The sequence below is a fragment of the Aythya ferina genome (assembly GCF_964211825.1).
Source record: "Aythya ferina genome assembly, chromosome: 1".
NCBI classification, from domain to species: Eukaryota; Metazoa; Chordata; class Aves; order Anseriformes; family Anatidae; genus Aythya; species Aythya ferina.
Genome location: NC_140296.1, coordinates 149,783,902 through 149,803,945, shown reverse-complemented (window position 1 = coordinate 149,803,945; position 20,044 = coordinate 149,783,902). Strand labels below are relative to the sequence as shown.

Genomic DNA, 20,044 nt, shown 5'->3' with positions numbered 1-20,044 from the left:
AGAATCACAGAATTTCTAGGTTGGAAGAGACCTCAAGATCGTCGAGTCCAACCTCTGACCTAACACTAACAAGTCCTCCACTAAGATTTAGGTCTCAGCCTCCTGTACCATGCTCAGGACCCCTCTATATCTGCACAAACCAGGATGCCGACACCAGAGCATCTCCTCCATCTGAACAGACATGTTCCTCACAGAAGGACAGTGTTGTCTTCTACACTCTACCTATGTAAAGTGGGACCAAAACCGTATGTTTTCTGCTCCAGTGCCAGCTGATGCTACAGAGAGCATTGGTCTCGTCTCTTGCTTGCGTCCTGCCCAAATCGCCCAGACGTGCACCTGCCATTTTATAGAAAATGCTCCTGGTGTTAGCCCTTGATGGGTCACTGTACTTGGCATGGCTGGTATGTCGGAGGAAATGTCTCGCATGAAAAGGTCTCTTTGTAAATATGCAAATTACATTTGTCAGCATTTTCCTCAAATCTCTTCCACCAGATGTGGGTACCATGTGTGTCCACTTAATAAACTAAACTCGAAATAATTTCCACTTTGCTAGATATATGGGGAATAGCCAGGGGGGGCGGGGAGCGAACTACAAAGCAAGGTAAAAACTGCATATGTGTGCTGTTATATTTGATGACCAATTCATTAAAGCCATAAGTGTATCCAGGCTTTCAATAGTGTTCTCCTGCTGTTGCTTCCTGCACTCCCTGGCTACAAAATCAGTCTCTATGGCTCTCATTTGTCTTACCCACATGAAAGACTTTGAGCATCTGCAAGTTATGATTTGAGAAGTATCTGCTTTTAAACAGAATGTATTTATCACCATGTCTTCACAGGCAACATGGTACATTGTATAAATTAGAGGATCCTAGACCTTTGAACGCTAGGGGGCTGGGTGAGATATTCCATGAGTCGACGGTGTCTGGCCATCCTGATCAAACATCCTGGACCCACACCAAAAATGCCAGATGTTCAATAGATGTGGGGGCCCTCCTGTAACCTTTGCTGCATGTTGCACTGGGGGATGTGGGGAGGGGGCGAGATCGTAGCCATCCATTGCTCTTACGCTGTTTTAATGCTCTCATATATTTTCTGTTTCAAACAGAACACCATGAACCAACCCTCAGTTCATCCTGTTAAGCCCATACACAGTATTAATACTTGCAGTGCCTTAACTCTCCGAAGGCAGGTGGGATTTGCTACTAGCCTTGGTGCTTTACAAGACATCAGCCCTTAAAACTGTCACTGGCCCACGGCTGGTTGCAAGTTCTGGATCTTGCTCAAGTGTGACTTTTTTTTCAGGCTCTGTTCTTGCAGACAGAGGAAAATAATAAAATATTTTAATGGGTGTTTCCTTTAATTTAAAACAACAACAACAGCGACAGAACAGCAACGCAGCAGCTTTGGAAAGAGGGAGGGGTTGGCATGGCTGGTATGTTCAAAATACTCTTGGCCATCTCTGGGTGCATGCAAAATCTCAAAACAAATGCAGGTCTTGCGGTGCATAAGTAATTTGAATGCTGCAGAATCCACTCCAGCAGCTCCTAGAGGCTAGCCCAAAAATGTCTGTAAGAAGACAGCGCATGTTGCTCCACTTAACGTGCGACCATCAGTCTTGGGCTATCTTCTCAGCCTTCCCACCTCCCTTGCTGCGTTTCCATCTCACCTCAGCTCCACTGATGACACAACCCTCTCCTCATCCTCCTCTTCATCCCGGCCACCCTCCCTGGCCCCACACAGTCTGTGCCAGGCCCAAGCAGACAGGGCAGCCGCAGAGGGATGAAGGCACGTTGGTGTTAGGCCACCTGCGATACTGGGTGGTGATAGGGAGGCTTCCTGCACCGGGCTGGCCATCTCTCTGCTAAACCCAGAGCCCTTCAGCTGCCCTGGCCCTGCTGCTGGCATATGGGACGACTTAAGCAGAATCGCTGGAGGAGCCAAATGTCTTTGTTCTGAGGTCTGGCTGCTCGAGGGGCTTGCAATTATGCTAATGTCTCACTGTGTCAGAGAGCTGAGTCAGCGTGTTTGGGTTTAAGCAGCACTGCCTTGGAATAAAGACAGTAGTTAAGGGATATTAAACTTAAATAAAAATCTGTTGTTTCTGTGAAAAGATACCATTGCATGGCTAAAATTTAGCCGTTCATGGATGGATCAGAAAGATATGGGCCGTGACGTAGATGGAAATCACAGAGCCCACATATCATGTTTCCCATGCAAACGAGGACATTTCATCTCTGTTACAATTTCTAATCTCCACAAACTCCCTGATGATGAATGATATCTCCCTTTATTTTAGAGACAAATCTAATTTAAGAAGTGATCATGAGTATTTTTCATGGTACTGACCACAAGAGTTAGCAATGGAGGTTGGATAAAAATACCTGCCCAAACCTTGTCATACTGAACAAATGTTCCTTTTGTTTTTTTTCTAAAAAAAAAAAAAAAAAAAAAAAGAGATGAACATTTGGCGTAGGCAACAGTGCTTTGTTGTCATTGATACAAGAAGATTAAGTCTTTCGCACACACATTTAACAGGAAAAGATGACAAGGCATTTGTTAAAAAAAAAACAGCTCTGGAGGCAGGAGTTTGGGGTTGTCATTTATTTGCTTATTTTTGCCATTGTGTTCTGCGTGGATCAAACCTGGTCACTGCTCATGTGACATTTGGCTGGGACAGGGTGCGAGTGCCACCCTGCCACCAGTTATCTGGAGAGCTTGAGGGACGCCTGGTGTGGCGGTGTCCTCAGCAGGACCGTGGCTCATACCCAAATACTTCAGCATAGGCAAAATAAGTCTTTGGTGGGTGACGGGAGGGTGCAGCCTCTCTGGTGCTGAGTGCTGCAGCACCACACAGCCTGGAGCATGGGAGAGCTGCGCAACAGCACAAGGCAAAACGCCTGCAAAACCTGCCAGAAGGCAAAGCTGCTGAGCAGAGTATTCAGCATTCATTAACAAGCAGGACATCTGGGCTGCTATCCACACTTGACACTTGACTTGTGATTGTAACTGTCAACTGGATTTTGGGGGGAGCTTAGATGCACTTCTTAGCAATTTTTACCATTCCCTCAGTTCTGATACCAATCAGTTTGGCTTGGGCCTAGCTGACCTTACAGGGATACAACCAAGAGGCTTCCACATTGCCCTCCCATTTTTAACCAGGCCTCTACATGAGTCATGCAGTGTCCTTTACACTATGCTGCCTTTTCCTTTCGTGTAGTCAGCCTTTCCCTTATCTCTGTTTCTTGCTGGGCTTTTGCATGCTGTTCATCAAGCGGCTGTCGGAGCACCTCACAGCCTGCCATAGCCTCACCATGGCTCTGTCAGTACGTAGACTCACTCTGTCCATTTTCCCAAAGAGGAGATGAGGTGATATCTGCATTTTGGTGCTGCACCAGCTTAGCTGGGCTGGGTGGGCCAGCCCTGTGCTTCAGGCAATGCCCATGGTGGGTGCAGTAGTGCCAAGCACAGGCTTCCTTCCCTCGCAGTGTTTACTGCCCTTGGGTGCTGAAAAGGGGAGAAATACAGAAGCAGGCCTCTGCGGGTCCGTCTCCTGCAGGGGTGCATTGCCATAGCTTGATGCTTCGAGCACCAAGGGTGTTGGATGGTTTCCCTCAGGTCACCCAGCAGGTCTGTGGCAGAGGCACAAAGAAACCGAGGTGGGCTACAGCTTCATCACTGGGCCAGGCCTGGCTCTTTCTTCTGTGTGTACAGCCTCTTATGCCTCAGAAAGATGGCTCATTGACCAAGGTCCTCTTGTCATGGCTGCGGTCACACAGCAGAGGGGTTGGTGACACTTTTTCCAAAGCCTTCCAGCTGCTGTGCCTTGGTGCTTGGTCCCTGCTGGGTACCACAGCAAGTCCTTTAGACCCGGGAGGAGCACAGGCCTTCAGCTAGGCAGCACATCGTGCTTACATCTGGGCCAGGGACCAGCCCTCTTTTTCAACAACAGGAATTTTTTTCTGCGTACAATTTGAGAGCTTTCTGCCAGGTGAAGCAAGTGTATTCTCCCAGTTCATCCTGTCTGGCATCTCATTATGACAACACAGTCTAATGGGACCGATGAAATGCTTCGTTGTGGATTGCCTGTCACTCGTGAGGAATTCGTCAGGGAAAGGAATTTCATTCTGTACTTCAGCCTCCTTCCAGCCTCTCTCGGATGAAAAGAAAACTCTGCAGCCGTGAATGTAACTGGTTATCGTTATTGGATATCATTACTCACTCACTTGGAGCATAAAAAAAAAACTCGCATCCCTTGTGATGTCGTGGGTGAAATGCTGCTCTCGGTTACATTAACACTGTTGTAAACCGAAGAGTAGAATTTGGCCCTTTGTTTCAATTGAAATAGTTGTTTAACACAGGCAAGGACTAAACAATGCACTTGAAAGCAATTTGTGTTATTGTCTGTAGAGCAGAGCTTGTATTTTATGAACTGGCTGATCATAAAGACAGCATAAATCATGTAAAGCATTCTCATTTACTTTTTCTTTCTTTTTTCTTTTTGCAGATGGGGCTTGTAGAGTAGAGTTGCAGTCAAATGTCTGCTCCAGGATATTTTAGTTGAACTGTGTGAGTCCATTAAACAAATGTAATGGCTTTTTGGAAAGAAGTGCTGCGTGTTTCAAACCAAATGTTTTACATAGAGAACATCTGGGTAGCGCTGGGTGTTTGTATGTAGAGCACATCAGACAGCAGCCTTAGTGAGCTCAGCTGGGAGGTTGCCTGGGATGTAGTTGTAGGATATGACAGTTCAGTTGTTGTAGGGAATAATTCCTATGAAGTATTGCCATAAACCGAATGTTTGGCACAAACAGCTCTATCTTTGTTTTACTGCACACCCAAGTTATTCTTCTTATCTACCCAGCAAAACTCTAAACAATGTTTAAACAATGCAGTAAATGTTGGCACCTCATGAGCAGCAGCGTGCCCATTAAAGCAAGCTTGGAGAAAGCAGCGTGAAGGGGGAATTCGGCTCACTCTGTTTTCAGGGATTCCTGCCACAGACAACGCGGCGTGAGTGAGTGATGAATGCAGTATGTGCAAGTGCTGTGGAGGGTTGAGCTGGAAGTGATTGACGGTACAGTGGTGTTGCATGCTGTTGCTTTGAGGAATGTGAAAACGCAAAACCGGTGATATCCGCACAATTAGCCTGACATTAGCGTTTGTTGGGGCTACTGGAAGAACTTGAACCTAACTTGAACCTAAATTAACAAGCCCGCTTTTATTTTGCGACATCAGAGGTGCTATACTTCCAGGAAATGTAGGAAATGTTGAACAGAGTTTTATTTGGGTGTCTGTTCTTAAATTATTTCTGCAGTTTAGCTGAGGAATGCACGGCTCAAATGAGATGAAAGTTGTAATTTCCAGAGTAGCGATGCAGCTTCCCCTTTCAGGATTGTTTAAGTAAAAAGTTAAACAAAGTGGGTTAGGCAGTCTTTCGCTCCGGTCCCTTGTGGACAGCAATTCACGTTGTGCAGCACTGCTTTAATAGTTCTGCTCAGTACGACATGATTTGTGGTATTTGCTGCGATGAATTTCTGGCCTGAGCAGCGTGAGAGGGAATTGCTCCTCACTCGGAGGAAGGTGGTACATCCAAGTCTGTGCGAAGGTCGCTGGCAGGGTGAAGCGGGAAGCCTGCGCTGCTGCTGCTGCACTACCTAACAACTTCGCTTTTGGCACGGGGACCCCAGAAAGCCGAGTGCTAACTCTCCCTCGTTTGACTGACCCCAGCCAAAGCGCAGGCCAAAAAAGGTGTTTGTGCGTGTTGAAGAAGGGGGCAACAGTCCTGGAGATCGCGCGGGCTGGGGGAGTTTGCCAAAAGCTTTCCATCCCTTTCTTTAAAAATAAACGCAAAGCGGTTTGCTGCTTCTCCCCTCCAAGGTAACTGCTCCCCGTAACTGCTTATAACAACTGCCTGTAGTTTCGCACTTCTCTTGTAGCAAGGTGGAGTTATGCTTTTAAAGCTGCAAAATTGCATGACAGCCAGCCACTTCTTGGTAGGAAAGCGTAATTCAGTTCTCCCCATCACGTCTATTCCAGGCCCTGCTGGCTGTGGGGAGTGAGAGTGTTCCTGTTCCTGTATTATTCCCTCCACTGAGCCATTAGGGTGGCCCTGGTAAATTACTTCTGATAAATAAAAGGGAACAACAGGAGGTTTCTCTACCTTCAGGGGTATAAATATTTCTTAGAAATCAGAGACGGATGGGGAAGAAATGTTAGCAAAGTCCTTTCCTCCCTCTGTAGCAATTCCACCGCCTTCTGTCATAAATTCTAGGAGTGTCCCTTCCAAAAAGGGACCATTAAATAGGTAACATCCAGCCTGGCCAATGCAATACTGGAGCAGTGCTTTTACAAAAACAAATTTAATACTGCAACGTGATCTGCAAGGCCTGGAGCAAAATAACCTGGGTGAGGCTTGATACAAACGGTTGCCAATCTTTTTGTTTTCCAAGAGTATTTTTCCAGATAGGATGTGGGTCTACGGTTCACCAGATTCCCACCAGGAAATGTTTATATTTTGGTCCTTCTTAGAATTTAGTAAATTATACAAGATGTAGGTGCTTCTAAGCTGATGGTCTCATGTCGTTAACCCTTCCAACTATGCTGTTTATACACCTCCATGTACCTTCTGTGATACAGTCTCAGTGGCCCACCATCTTTGCACAACAAATGCTTGCTCATTAATGATAATCCAAAGCCTAAGCTCTAAGCTCAAGGTTAAAGTCTCTGCATGCTTCCAAATTCCACCAAAGGTTATTTAGGAACTTGAGGTGGTCAAGCAGTGTAGCACTGGGTGTTGGGTTTTGATTAGCGTTGTAGTACCTGAAGGACATTTCTTGAAGAAAGAATCTTCTCAAGTTTTTCATATCCTGTTGGTGAAATAACACTTTCTTTCTCCTTTCAATTAACTCTTAGCCTTCTTTGAAGGACTGCAGAACCAGGAGAGCAAAATTAAAGGATCCGCACAATACCAGGTGACATAGCATTTGTGCCAGAAGGGATGTTGTAAAGATGCACAGAGCTCTTAGCAGTTCTGAGGCTTCCCTGAACTCACAGACACTTCAGAGAAAAGGAGAGAATAAGCTGAATTACATTTGTTTACCCACGACTTCCTCAAGCAGAACTTACCAAGTGAATGAAAATGCACTGTCAGGTGGCTTCTTGGAAAAAAAAAAAAAAGTGTTGTAAAAAAGTGTTTAAACAAAGTCCAACTTCTTTCCTTGTTTAATGTGAATTACAGCCTTGCAGTGATATAGCACCTTTCACCTAAACATATGCAAAATCACTTTGGAGACTCTGGTAACTGCTCAGGTTACCATTATTTAGCAATTATTTAGCAGCACGTTGCAATAGTCTGCAGCAGTTGCTTAGAGGGTGTGAATATCTCCATTTCCAACTTAAAATATTGGGAGGAATTGCAGAAGACTGTCCATTTCAGACTGGAAATAGATCCAGGCTCTGGGGCTTTGTACCCCTCTTCTCAAGAAAGTCATAAAGGGCTTTTTCTACAGAAGTAGCCAGGATCTTGGTTTTGCATTTCATTCCCAAATCAGTGCCTCGAACAGTGTGCGCTCCTACTATGGAGGATTACTTCAGTGTGATTCACTGCTTATTCACAACTAAAAAAACAACTTTGAATTAAAATCCCTCTCTGTTGCCCCAGGTTAGCATTTTGCATGAGATCAGCAGCTTTGGTAGCTGTGAGATCAAGCCTCAAATGAATGTGAGATCTATCTTCCAGTTTTTGGAGGGGGAATCTGTAATATCCATGTAACACTGAGAACAGTAAACTTGGGGCTTGTGAATTCCTTCACTCCTCTTTAACCTGACTCGCCAGTAATTTAATTAGTGCTAACCAGTCTGCACACTGAGTTGCAGAAGTTAAAAGACCGACACATGATTCACTTCCAGTGACTTTTCCTCTTTTGCACATGTGCTGGATGGAGCTGCACTGTATTTGGAAGTTGATCAATAGCGATTGCACAATTCTAACCTTATTTAAACTATGATATAAACAGACATGATAGAAACGGATGCTACCAGGTTTTTTCCTACTTATAAGTGAAGTCAGATTTTTTATTTTTTATTTTTTGGTTCCAACAAAATCGTAACCTGGAAGAAAAGCAGTTAGACTTTGTGTAATCCCAATGCAGTGTAGCATTTGGCTTTTGTAAATGTGGAAGCCAAAAATAAACATCTGCTTGGCAACTTCACCAGAAGTTAACTATAAATGCAGTTTTCGTCTTCTCAGCGAATGTGGCATGCAGTGCTGGTTGACATCTATTAAGGAGGAAAGATCTGTAGCTGAGGTTGCAGAGCTTTTTTTTTTCTTTTTTTTTTTTTCTTTTAATTACAATTAGGAACCTCCACTGCAGCAGTGCAGCAGGAAAATCCCCACCCAAGTTTCTTTCCAGATATAATACCTTATGTGCCAAAACATTAACTTTCCTTGAAAGTTTGGAGGTAGCTGGATGGGCTATTTGTGAGTTATTAGATTTTGGAAAAGAGATGGTCTTCCATCAGTCTGACACGACAACCACAACGCTTTATCCTGGCCATATTTTTCCCAACTTTCTGTAGTACTTCAGAATTAGATTGTGAGTCTGTTCTTTTGCAGAGCAGGTTATCAACATGTTAAAGTGTTAGGTATTGCATCTTTGGATATTCAGAAGGATCGTGCCAAGACAAAAGTAAGCATAGTGGCTCCTCTCACCGGACAGATGAACTCTGCATGAGGCAGGGACTCTTCCAGCATGCCAGTCTTGGCCTCCAGCTCTAGCAGTGCTAGCTGCAAACATCTCCAATAACCTCATCTGGTCCAGCCTCTATTTTCCATTGAATCCCTTGCAACCCCAGCTGCTACCATGGCAGGCAGGACTTCATTAATGTCATATGAAAAGCTTTCATTTTGGGAAGGGAAAGATTTTTCAATAGATTTCTGACTTGCATTAGTAAGCTGTCAATTTCTGAATTCTGCAGCCCTCCCTTCCCTCTGGTTTGAAGATCCACTGAAAAAAATGAATTGATTCAATGAAAAAATCAATAGCCACATTGTTAACCTGTGTTTTTAAATGCTCTTGAAAAGCAGATCTATACCGACCCAGATGAATGGTTTCTTTCACTCCTAATGATATATCAGTCCTGAAACGATTAATACAGAGCCGTAAGTTGTGCCAGGTAGTGAGGACGACTCAAGGCCAGGCTTCTCAGCTTGCAATGAAAAAAGGTCTGCCGGGCAAATTTGTCAGAGGATGCATGGTGTAAATATGCCAGCCTTCATATGCGGAGCTGAGGGCAGCAGGTACAAAACAATGAAGGGTTATAAATTTTGCAGCAGGGCAGTCGTTACTCAGGAAATGCGCACACAAGGCCTGTGAACAGGCACCGTATGCGGGGGTGAGGAAAGAAGCGGAGGAAGGGTGTTGTACATGTTCCTCCTGGCACCCACTTTGTATGTGTACAGCAGAAATGTGCTAATCTGGTGCTTTCTTCTTGTTAAACTCGGTTCCATGGGCATTTTTCTGTGTGAATAAAGCCACCTAGAAAGAAGATCTCACCCCTTGCCTAGTATTTGTGATTAGCTGGTTCCTCTCCACTTGCTGAATCTCCATTTACGTACAGTAGCAGCAACTGTGTCCGACAGAACTGGGAAAGAACAATTACAACCATGGTAAAATTACCCCGGTTCTCAGAAGAAGCACTGGTACTTTGTGCTTTAGCTTATGCAAATGGAATTGTGATTTCGCATTTATCCCATAGACCTGGGACTTCTAGTGCCCAGGTGCAAAGGTGAGAGTTTTCCTACAGGTAGTGAGTGATAGGAGCAGTAAATCACCCTTGGTTTTCAGAAATATAATCTTTTTTATGTCATACTTTGGAAAGAGTGGAAGGAAGCACAGAGGTGCTGGTGTTCTCTATTTGTTTTTACCGTACAGAATGAGACAGTTGTAAAAAATACCTTTGCCTCTTAAAAGCAAGTGAAGTTGAAAGGTGCATCGAGGCATGTGCATCCTCACCCTTTATGTGTGCAGCTGCTGCCTGTTGAACAACAGCATTTTGTCTTTGCTACCATCCATGTAAGGCCACCAACCGACGTGCAGTGGGACAGAGCACCTGAGATTTGGGTCATTGGAGTCTCATTGGGTGTGGATGGCACCGTCTGCCCCTTTGAGCATCTTCCCCACTTCTTGCTTGGTTTGCCAACCTATCAAACAAAGGAGTCGGGCTGTCAATAAATAATTAATTAGGATTTTGTTGCATGCTTGGCTCCCAAGCAGCATCGCCATGGAGATGATCTGGCTTTTAGGATGTGAAAAGTAGCAATCTCCAAAACAATGGCGTTGTGTCAACCTTACCCTTTTTCCCTGAAAGAGAGCTCTCAGGGATGGCGAAGCAAAATGTGCGATGCCAGGTGCCGATTTCACTTCAGTGGAGGTGCAGAGGCACAACCTGCACGATGCTGTTCACTGCTGCGTTTGGCCTGGGATGGGATTCTCAGGATAGCTTTTTTTTTCCTTCATGTCAGGGAACATGGCAAAGAAATACTCGTGGGAGAAGAGACTTAAAAGAAGAAGTCTGGATGGATCCTCATCTGCGGGAATGCCTTTGCAGAAACCTGTTGGATGCTTGGCATCCCATGGCTCCTTCTTTCCACCTGGAAGGCCCAGGGGCCGGATAGGCAGCTATTCAGCCCACTCCCTGCCTTTCCTTTCTCTTCCTTGTGCAGCCCCTGGAAGTGCCCTTTCATTCATTCAGTGCATTATCAGCATCCCCCTCCTTATCATCTGATTGCAGCACCTCGGGGACCACCCAGTTTCATGGCTTTGTTTCTCTTCCTCTTCTGTTGGTGATGTCTGGGCCAAGAGCCATAGGCATTTTCAGACTCCCCTGGAAAAAGTACCATAGGCATTTCCAGACTCCCCTGGAAAAACACAGCATGGTGCCAGACGTTATTCTTTCTTGCTAAGCTCCACGGAGCTGGAGAAGGAACAATGTGCCTTTTCTCTCCCCACCCCCAGACATCCTCTGCTCTGCCTCTTTCTTCCCCTCGCCTCGATCCACCTATTCTTTACCTCCCCACCCTCGCTGGCACTTGCCACATGGCACTTCCCACCTAGGAGTCTCAAGGAGAGGAAGCGGAGCTGTGAAACCGGCCGGGTTTGCCCATTTCCCATTGCTGGGTGGGGCTGGCCCCCGCTGGCAGCGCGGGGAAAGCCGAGGTTTATGGCTGCACAACCCTCCCCTCCCGCTGCACCCGGAGAAAATTGTGTGCAATGCCGTTCGTTAAGCTGCATTTCTGACATATCTCCCCGTGACAGCGAGCCGTTTTCCCTTCCTCGAGGGACTGAGCTCCCTTCCCTGATGTCATTTTCCCCGCTCTCCACAAGGCTGTTGCAGTAACCCCTCGGCATTTGCTCCCGAGCACGGGCGGTATGCGCAGGGGCTGGACCCAGCTTACAACCCACAGCCCCCGCGGTGGAGAGGAGCAGTTTGTTCATATCTTACCACAGCCCTAAAAATAGCCCTTGGGAGATAATAGGAGTGGAAGATAGCTTTCCATGGGACTGAATGTACTGCACGCGGAGGCTGCCGGGGGAGGCGGTGGCATTCAGGTGCCCAGCCTGGGTTACAGCAGCAGCCGGCTTAAAAATCTGGGGCTTTCTGCAGCGTGGCGAATTCCACCTTTGTTTATATTCACGCATCTTGGCTGGAAATGAGGCAAACATGAGTTCATTAATTAAAAGCAAACGTACGAACCGGCTTCCTGAAACCAAGAGACGTAGCTTAACGCTCTGAAGAAAACTTGTTGCTTATCTTATGAGCGACGATGCCAGCAATGACTCAGCAGACCCAGAGATGTGATCTGGAAGTGGGCACCTACTGCCTGCTCTGCCCTTTGCCAAATGTTCAGACTTTTGAGATATTTTGCTGTTCACTGTGGTCTTAATTTGCCTTTGCAGAAGAAAATTCCACGCGTCTGCTTTGCCCAGCAGCCAAGAAGCTCAGAGAGGAGGAGACATTTCTCTTACAGATAGGACTGAATGTACAGAAACCTTTGCAACTGTCGTGTTTTTGACGTATTTATAGCTCAATTCATGTTATTTGTACCAAACAAAAGCAAAGAAGCATGAAGCGTATTGGAAAATACTTCATAATCTCTCTACACCAGTTCAGAGAGCAAGTATAAATCCTCTTTCCAGCAAATGGAGACAGGTAATTTATTGCAGCCTTGAAGAGAGCAGCTTATTTCTCCACGCTTCCTGCCCAGCAAGCTCTGCAAGCTGACTCATGGAGGGATAGGGAGCCAAAAGCTGTGCTCCCTCTTTCCTATCTGCTTCTGGAGGGCAAAGCAGCGGGTGAGCGGCAGCTGTGCTCAAGCAAAGCCCTTTGGAAGTGCCTGGCTCGACTGGAGGTTCATAGCCCCCTGCTTTCTCTCCCTCGTGTCGTGCATTTTGGGGAAGGTATTCCCTTTATTTGCTTAACATGTAGGGGCTGGTACCTACGTGTGAGGGTGGTTTCAGTCCATCCCTGGTGCTACTTTCTCCCCTGTTACCCGCTGTGGCCTTGGGACTCCATTGCCACCGGGGCTGCAGAGCAGATCCCAAGGATGCTCCTGCTGCATGGGGCTGGCAAGGGGCAGTGACACAACTGTTTTGGTCTGTTGGCTGAGGATATTTAGCTCACAAGGGTTCTCCTAAAGGGGAATGTGTATGTGTGTACTTGCATGCGTGCACGTAAGCAGTAAACTCTACAACTCGATTAAGACCATCAAGTCATTCAGAATCAGTCCCCACAGGGACCGTTGCATGGTCTAGTTTTGAGCTGTGACCTTGCTACTTAGGCATATGTTTAACTTTACACGTGTGAGCTATCCCACGAAAGTCAGTGGACTGCTCACGTGTGAAGTTAGGCATGTGCTAAAGTGTTTTGCCAGAACATGTACCAGGGCTACAGGGGCTCTGGGTGAACTTGAACCTATTTTGCTAGGGCAAGAGGCTTTGGATTTCATTATTAAGAACCTGATATGGTACTCTGTCTGAAAGCAAGGTCTTGGAGTTATCTGAAATTCTCATTAAGACAAGAAGCTAGGAAAAATACAAATTCCTCCACTAGTAAAGTTACTAAAAATACTCTAATTAAATTATCTAAGTCCTAAAACCAGTAAAATACATCGAAGAAGTGTGGTAGAGGTATAAGTACAGTGCTCTGAGAGTACCAAAGGGACTAATAGCACTTTCTCTGCAGATCTGGAATATTTTAAGTAGTTAATGTAGCTGATGTAAAAAAAGCATATTGCATTTGCCCTACTCTTGTTTCACATGCGGTGACCCTTAGTAAGTTTTGATGGTGCACACAGTGGAGCTGTTGCAGAGAAAGCAAGGAAAATAAGCAAGCAAGAAAAGGACCTAAAGAATGGACAAACAAGTTCTTTCATAAAGTATTTCTCAATTGAGATTATTTCTTATTAGGCTGAAGTTGTTCAGGTTCGTCGTGTACCATGTCTGGCAGCAGTCCAGAGAGCTTTTGAAAAAAAAGGAGCCAGCTCTGTTGGGTGGTAAAAGAACTATATTTTCCAGAATATATTTCTGAGTAAAACACAACTCACAGAAGAAATTCCATTATTGCTATTTGTCTTACAACCAAACAACAAAAAAACAGAGAAGGATCTTATTTTGCTTAGAGAGATGAAAGCAATGACATACCCCAAACGTGATCATGACTCGCATCGCTTCTATGAAATACTGAAAAATATACTTGGCTGCTTTCTTGTTCGTGCTGCTGTCTTCACATCAGTGAACTTAAGCCCACAGACCTTTGCCGACGCAGCCCGAGCAGCCTGCTACAGGTGAACGACACTTGGCTGGCAGAGATCCCTCGTGTGGAGCAGAGGAGCCGGCGCGAACACCGCTGTGCGCCGTCCTGTTGCGCTGCTAATCCTCTTTTGGGATGCCTCTCTGACAGTGAAAGCCTGCTGACAGCAATCACTCGCTCGCTGGCCTTTCGGATCAGGTCACCCTCAGGGCTGTGTGCTCCTGGTAGTCCTTGAGCCCATCCCCTTGGGAAGGGAGCTGTGCAGGCCACCAGGCACACAGTGCGAGGTAGAAAGTGTTTGCTGAGATGTGTTCGAGCTGTTCATTTCCCTAAGACTCTTTTTGAGGGGGAAAATAGCAACTGGACATGGGGAGAGCTATCAGAGTTGGCCTCTAATGATGCTGTGGCTTGGTGGGCAAGATGCTCCTATGATGTGTTGCGGTTTGGGAGAGGCAGGCAGCAATTACTGTGCTGCTACAGTCCTCGTTCCTTTAGGAGTAACATCAGCTTTCCCTTTCGATTTCCTCATCTTGTTCCTCAAAGAAAGTGAATAGTGCCATTTCACCACTTGCTGCCCAAGGCTTAAATAATAAATGGCTGCACTGTGCTTTGAGCATCTTCATGTGCTACGCAAATATGCAGCGGTAGCATTTCATCAGTAGCTGTGAGTGTCTCAAGTCTTGCTCCAAAATGGAGTGCTCCTCCTGGTAACATCCCATCCCTCTGTGAAGGGACACTGCTTCCTTTGCAGAGCTACTGCTCTAAAAGCCAAGTCTTTAGAAATCAAAGCTCCTAGGTGCATTAACCACTTTTCTACGTGGGCTGTGAGACCGTAAACTCTGTGGTCCTGCAGAAAAATATCTGCCTGGGCAAAACATCTGTTTGCATTTGAAGATTCATCCAAACATGTATTTACAGAGCGCTGCCGCTCTTTTCAATCACATTTGCATTGCAGTATCTAAAAATATATGTTTTCACATGTGCAATTATTCCTGAGAGGCCATTTACAGTAATTTTGTGTAGACTTACAAAAGTCCCGTCTGTGAAGCACAGAGTCAAGTTGGTGGGAGATTGGCATGCCCTCTGGGGTGCCGTTATTACTTTACCAGCCATGAATGATGAAGAATTTGCACCCCGTTGTATATTTGACAATGAAACCCTTCTTAAATTCTTCCTCGGAGCCAAGTACAAGGCTGTCTTTTAATAAAAAATGTGTTTTTACCCATGTCTATATTTATTTCTCGCAGGAATGCACATACTGCTCCAAGAGCCACCCACGTCCTTCTTGTATACAGGGTGTATTTGCATTTGCAGCCTGTCCCAGTGCAAACACGGGAAGGGAGGGGGGGAACCCAACCTTGTCTTTACTGTTAGTTGCCTTCTCCATCTCTATAAGCACTTGGAGATTGCTTGGATTGCTCATTCAGTTAAGACCTGCTGCATTACCTTTGCTAGAAATATGTCTAGTGTAGGTAAGACCAGAGTTACGTTGTTACTTTTAAAATCTCAGTACCAAATTTTGGGGTAAAGAGGAAGAAAAGAGGTGCTTTGATTTTTGCATGCAAATCAGTTTGACCCTTGATTGCTGCTTTTTTGTTCTGCTGTCCTAAAGCAGGGTAGCACTTGAGCGTGTGCTTCATTTTAAGCACGTGCTGAAATCTTTGGCAATTCAAGGGGATGGGGCATATGCTTACTGCTTTTTTGAACAATGTTGCTTTTCAGAGTTGAAGGTCTTGTAGGAAACCCGATCCTTTAAAGTAGCTCCTGTTTATGTACATTTCAATTTTATAACATTGCAAGTTTTCCCCTTCTTTCTTCGATATCCTTGATGCTACATCGTCTAATGAAAACAGTACTGGTCATGCCACTTGCAGTTACTGAAGCAGGCAGTGAAAGTACTTTTTTTTTCTGAGGGAACAGGGGAAATCACATAAATCACAGATTTGCAAATGTTTTCCCAGGAGAGGTCCGCAGTAGTTGGCTGCAGAGAATGACAAAAGCGTTGTTTACCCATAAAGGGGTGGTCATCTCAGCAGGTCAGTGATGCTTTTCAAAGATGTATTGTTGATCTTAAACGAGCTGATAATTTATTCCCTGAACTCTGCCTTACAAAAATAAAACAGGGTAAATATTGAGTATAATAAAGGCCATGCTGCTATTCAGCCTGCACAATGCCCTCACCTTCCCTCTCACACCACCTTCTCTCCATTGTTGGCTTGGGCATTTCTCAAAGGGCATGAGCTGACCTCGGCAATTATTTATGGCGTTGTTCAGATAAGCCCCTTTTCACAGGCAACCTACACACACTCACAAGGGCTGTTATAATTTGAATTTATATTGCAAGTTCAGCTATCACTTCCTCTGTTCCCACCCTGCCTTTTGGAAAGATACCCAGTCACACGATGTGCTTGTAAAAAGGTTGCTGATTGAGGAAGGATGCAGGAAGGATATGGTTTTGCAGTGATTGCATAAGTGCTGTGGAGGGCCTGAAGCTTTGGGTTTATATGAGGACGAGTTTAGATGTGAATTTCTAAGATTTATTTCTTCGGATTTTGAAATAAGTCTTAACTCACGAGCAGTTTGCCTTCCTCAGAGAACCATGGAGCATCCCACGTTAATGCAGTTCTCGGTGTACTAGCATGGACAAATATCTATTTTGTCTGGGTCTTCCGCCTCCTTTCCATCAGAGATCTCAACTTCATTTGCGAGAAATTGTCTCCAAAGCTTCTGTTTGAAACTGTCAGATGTGGTCATGTCTAACTGAATGCTGTTCCCATCAAAGGCTGTTGGGAGTTTTACTGTTTGCCTCAGTCCTTAGGCTAACAGAGGTCCTTCCAAACAGTGCTGTGCTCCCCCTCGGTGAAGTCCTAATACCTGAAGATCTTAAAATTCATGCCATCCTTTACTGTAATGATTGTCCTATAAAAAGAAGGAGCTGGGGTGTGGAGGTTTGTATGTTAAAACTTTGTTTTGGTCATTCCGCGTTCTGCCAACATCTAACATCTGTATTTATTTTTTGAACTCTCCTTAATGGATTATATGCATCTGTTCAGTTCCAAGAATAATGCTTGATTTCCTGAATTTATAGGTTGCAATAAAATCCATTCGTAAGGACAAAATTAAGGATGAGCAAGACATGGTTCACATCAGACGGGAGATTGAGATCATGTCATCCCTCAGCCACCCTCATATCATCACCATATATGAAGGTCAGTGAACGCAATACTCCTCTCCAACTTCTCGGTTATGTTCTTCCGGACCTGATGTTCATGTTTCTTGAGATCATGCACCAAACCCTTACTCCTAGTGTAACCTACCTCTTACCAAAGGGACTGTTCGAGTACTGCCTTCCCTCTGAACCATCGGTGTTTCACAGATGCATAACCCTTTGCCTGGAGCAACTTCTTCATGTGTGAATTATCTGCTGTGTCTGTGGCAGGTGGAAATCATTGCATCTATCATCTCATCTCCTTGCTCCCATTGAAAGTTCAGTTTAATTTCACCCTTGCTCACATCAGCCCCATGTCAGTTTATGTCCCCAGCCCTTCAACCAGTCCTCATGGACTTTTCTTCACAGGGCTCCACAAGACCAGTCTTGTTTGCTCTACTTAGCATGGGCAATGCTGTATCTGTCTGTAAAGTCTCTGAAAGCTCTTTGCATTTTATTTATGAACATGTATTTTTCTTAAGTTTGGTCCTCCCTTACCTGCCAATTAGTCTTGCTGGTTCTGTGTTTGCTGCTTTTTTCCCCTGAATCCAAGCATCCACTTCCTATCTACCCCTGCATGGTTTTCTGTCAGTCTGGTCGCTGGCATATCATTCTTATTCCTTATTCCTGTCTTTCCATTATAACTCCTTTCTTCCTGGGACATGGCAGTGAAGCCTGGTAATTCCTGGCTCTGGGAGCTGCTGCTCCCTGGTTTAGAGCAAGGAGCAGGAAGCCAGGGGCATTTTTCCGTTGTTCTCCTGTTTGTTTGTTTATATATTTATAGAGTATCACCCTGTAGGAAAATATCCCCCTCCTTCCTTCCTTCCTTAAGTCTGTAACATCCCAGAGCTAAATAGCTCGGGCTGGGTATGTGCTAAAAGACACTGGCTGAGAGGTCCACTGCTGGGTCTCCATAAGAAGAGCAGCAGCACCGTGGACCTGGGCTGTGGGCTCCAAAGCTCTGGAGGGACTCGGGTTGGGTGGCCTCCTCCCAGAGGATCACCTCTTCCCCCACGTGCAGAACAGGCAGCCTGAATTTAGCTCTTCGTATTTACATACTCATGAGGTAAACACTCAAGGTGATGATATGTATATGGCAGCTCCACTCTGAGAGTCAATACAACTGATTAAAACAAGGGCTGGCTTGGAGTACTGTTACAGTATCACATATTGAGTTATTCAAAAGCATGTTCTTTTACTTGAAAAGAGATGAATATCTGTCTTTTTATTGAATAAACTCATAACAGGATCTGGGAACAGAAAAGGGGAGGGATGCTGTGTCAGCATGTGGGTTGCAAATGGAACAAAAGTTATTTCAAATGTGCACGGGAACTCCAAAAGAAAAAAGATTAAGCATGCTGCGGTGCTTTGACCAATTGCCCTTCTCATCCTTAGTTTGAATAGCTTTTACTGAGTTAAAACATTTGTAAAAGTTAAAAAGATTACAGCATTTTTAAGAAGCAGACAGTAAAATCCTCTGGGAGCAAAACTTTCCCCTCCGGCCCCGCAGAGGGAGGAGTGTCGCTTCTGCAGCACAACCGGTGCAGTTTTGCAGTGGAGGTTTCATCCCATCTCCAGGAGGGCAAGTTGTCTATGGCAGGTGACATCGCTTCCTTCTGCTCTGCTCTTGTGGTTTGTCAGCCAGCAACAGCCCTTTGCAGAGAGAAACCTGGAAGCGGTTTTTCTCTCATTTCTGGAAGGTTTTCCATTCTGTTTCTGGTTTGTTTCCTTTTAGGTTTCTAGAAAGCAGAGCAGCCTTTCATGGCTTCGTGTGTTTAACTCATGACCTGAAGGGGTAGGCAGTAGAAGTCAGCTGCTTGGTTTGGCCATAGGAAGACCATATTCCACAGAGCAGAGGAATAGTGGCTGTACTCATCCAGCCTTTCCAGGCAGTCAGATTTTGTACTCAGCCTCTTGCAGCCAACGCTGTAATGCTGGTTATTGTAGTACTGGGAAGATGTGGGGATGTGCAGCCGAGTCCCGAGGAGCAGTGACGTCCTGCCCAGAGATCAGGATATGAGTTCAGTGACCCTTAAGCATGTGCTTCTCAAGTGTGTGCTTCATTTCAAGCCTAAGAGTATATTTGTGGTAAAGTTATGGGACTACATCTAGGATTGAAGTATTTGTATCCTATTGAAGTGGGATTTTAAACACAATTGTCTGTTCCTCTTGAGTGAGGCAATAAAAAGTGATAATATTGCAATCATCTGACTTGAAATGTTGAAGTTACGCTGTCCTCAGGGGTGGGCTTCATCTCGCCAAATTTAAGCCATTCAACATTTAGGCAGTTGGGGCACACTAGAAGCCTATTTCTTCTCCCTAGTCAAGAGAGATCAGTGTCTACACAAGGTGGTTTGCTCCCTCCTGGGAGATATTTTTTCAGATAAGTGGGACAAATGACATACTGGAGGTTCCTTTCGGTGGCAGATGAGGTTTAGCTGACTAACTTAAATTAGATGCTTAACTTTTAGTCTGAAGCCACCCTGCAGGTATCTTTCTGCTCTCTCACTAATTTTTACTGTAGGCAATGAGACCACCACTGTGTGCCTGATAGCGCTTTCTGTAGGTGCCAGGTGGCACTGAGTCTATCTAGCATGGACAATGCTGTATCTCTCTGTAAATATCTTTGAAAGCAGCTTGTACTGCATTTACAAACCTGTGTTTTCCTTAAGTAGGATCCCTGTTTAGGTATCCTTTTGACCTGCCTGCTTAAAAGCAATTAACCTTTGAATTTGTCAACTTGATGTAAACACAAGCTTATCTTTTTTTTTTTTTTTTTTGATACCAAGCAAATCCGAATGGGTGGAAGCAAAGCTTTCCAGTCTAATGATATTTTTTGTAATCAAATGAAAAGCAATGTATCTTGCCCATTGCTGTGAGGGTAGATGTACTGTTCTGAGTCCAAAGAAATTCCAACCTCTCAGCAGGGCTGTAATTGGCAATCTGTCGAGTGCGGCTGCAAGGGAAGTGCTCTTTCAAGTGACTTTAAACTCCTTGAAAGGGACTGGATAAATGAAGCTGGCTTTG

At 45.1% G+C, this 20,044-nt stretch overlaps 1 protein-coding gene across 2 annotated transcripts in view; it reads left to right on the top strand.

The window, feature by feature from the left end:
- NUAK1 (NUAK family kinase 1) overlaps positions 1 to 20,044 on the top strand; it is a 48,125-nt gene that overhangs the window by 6,706 nt on the left and 21,375 nt on the right. The window contains exons 1-2 of one of the 2 annotated variants that reach the window (XM_084537813.1): positions 11,630 to 12,210; positions 16,898 to 17,018. In XM_084537813.1, coding sequence (XP_084393939.1) covers positions 16,946 to 17,018 — 73 coding nt within the window. In that variant the 5' untranslated portion in view covers positions 11,630 to 12,210; positions 16,898 to 16,945. Of the gene's footprint in view, positions 1 to 11,629; positions 12,211 to 16,897; positions 17,019 to 20,044 lie in introns of those variants that run through there. The other variant, XM_084537812.1, reaches the window with a different exon arrangement.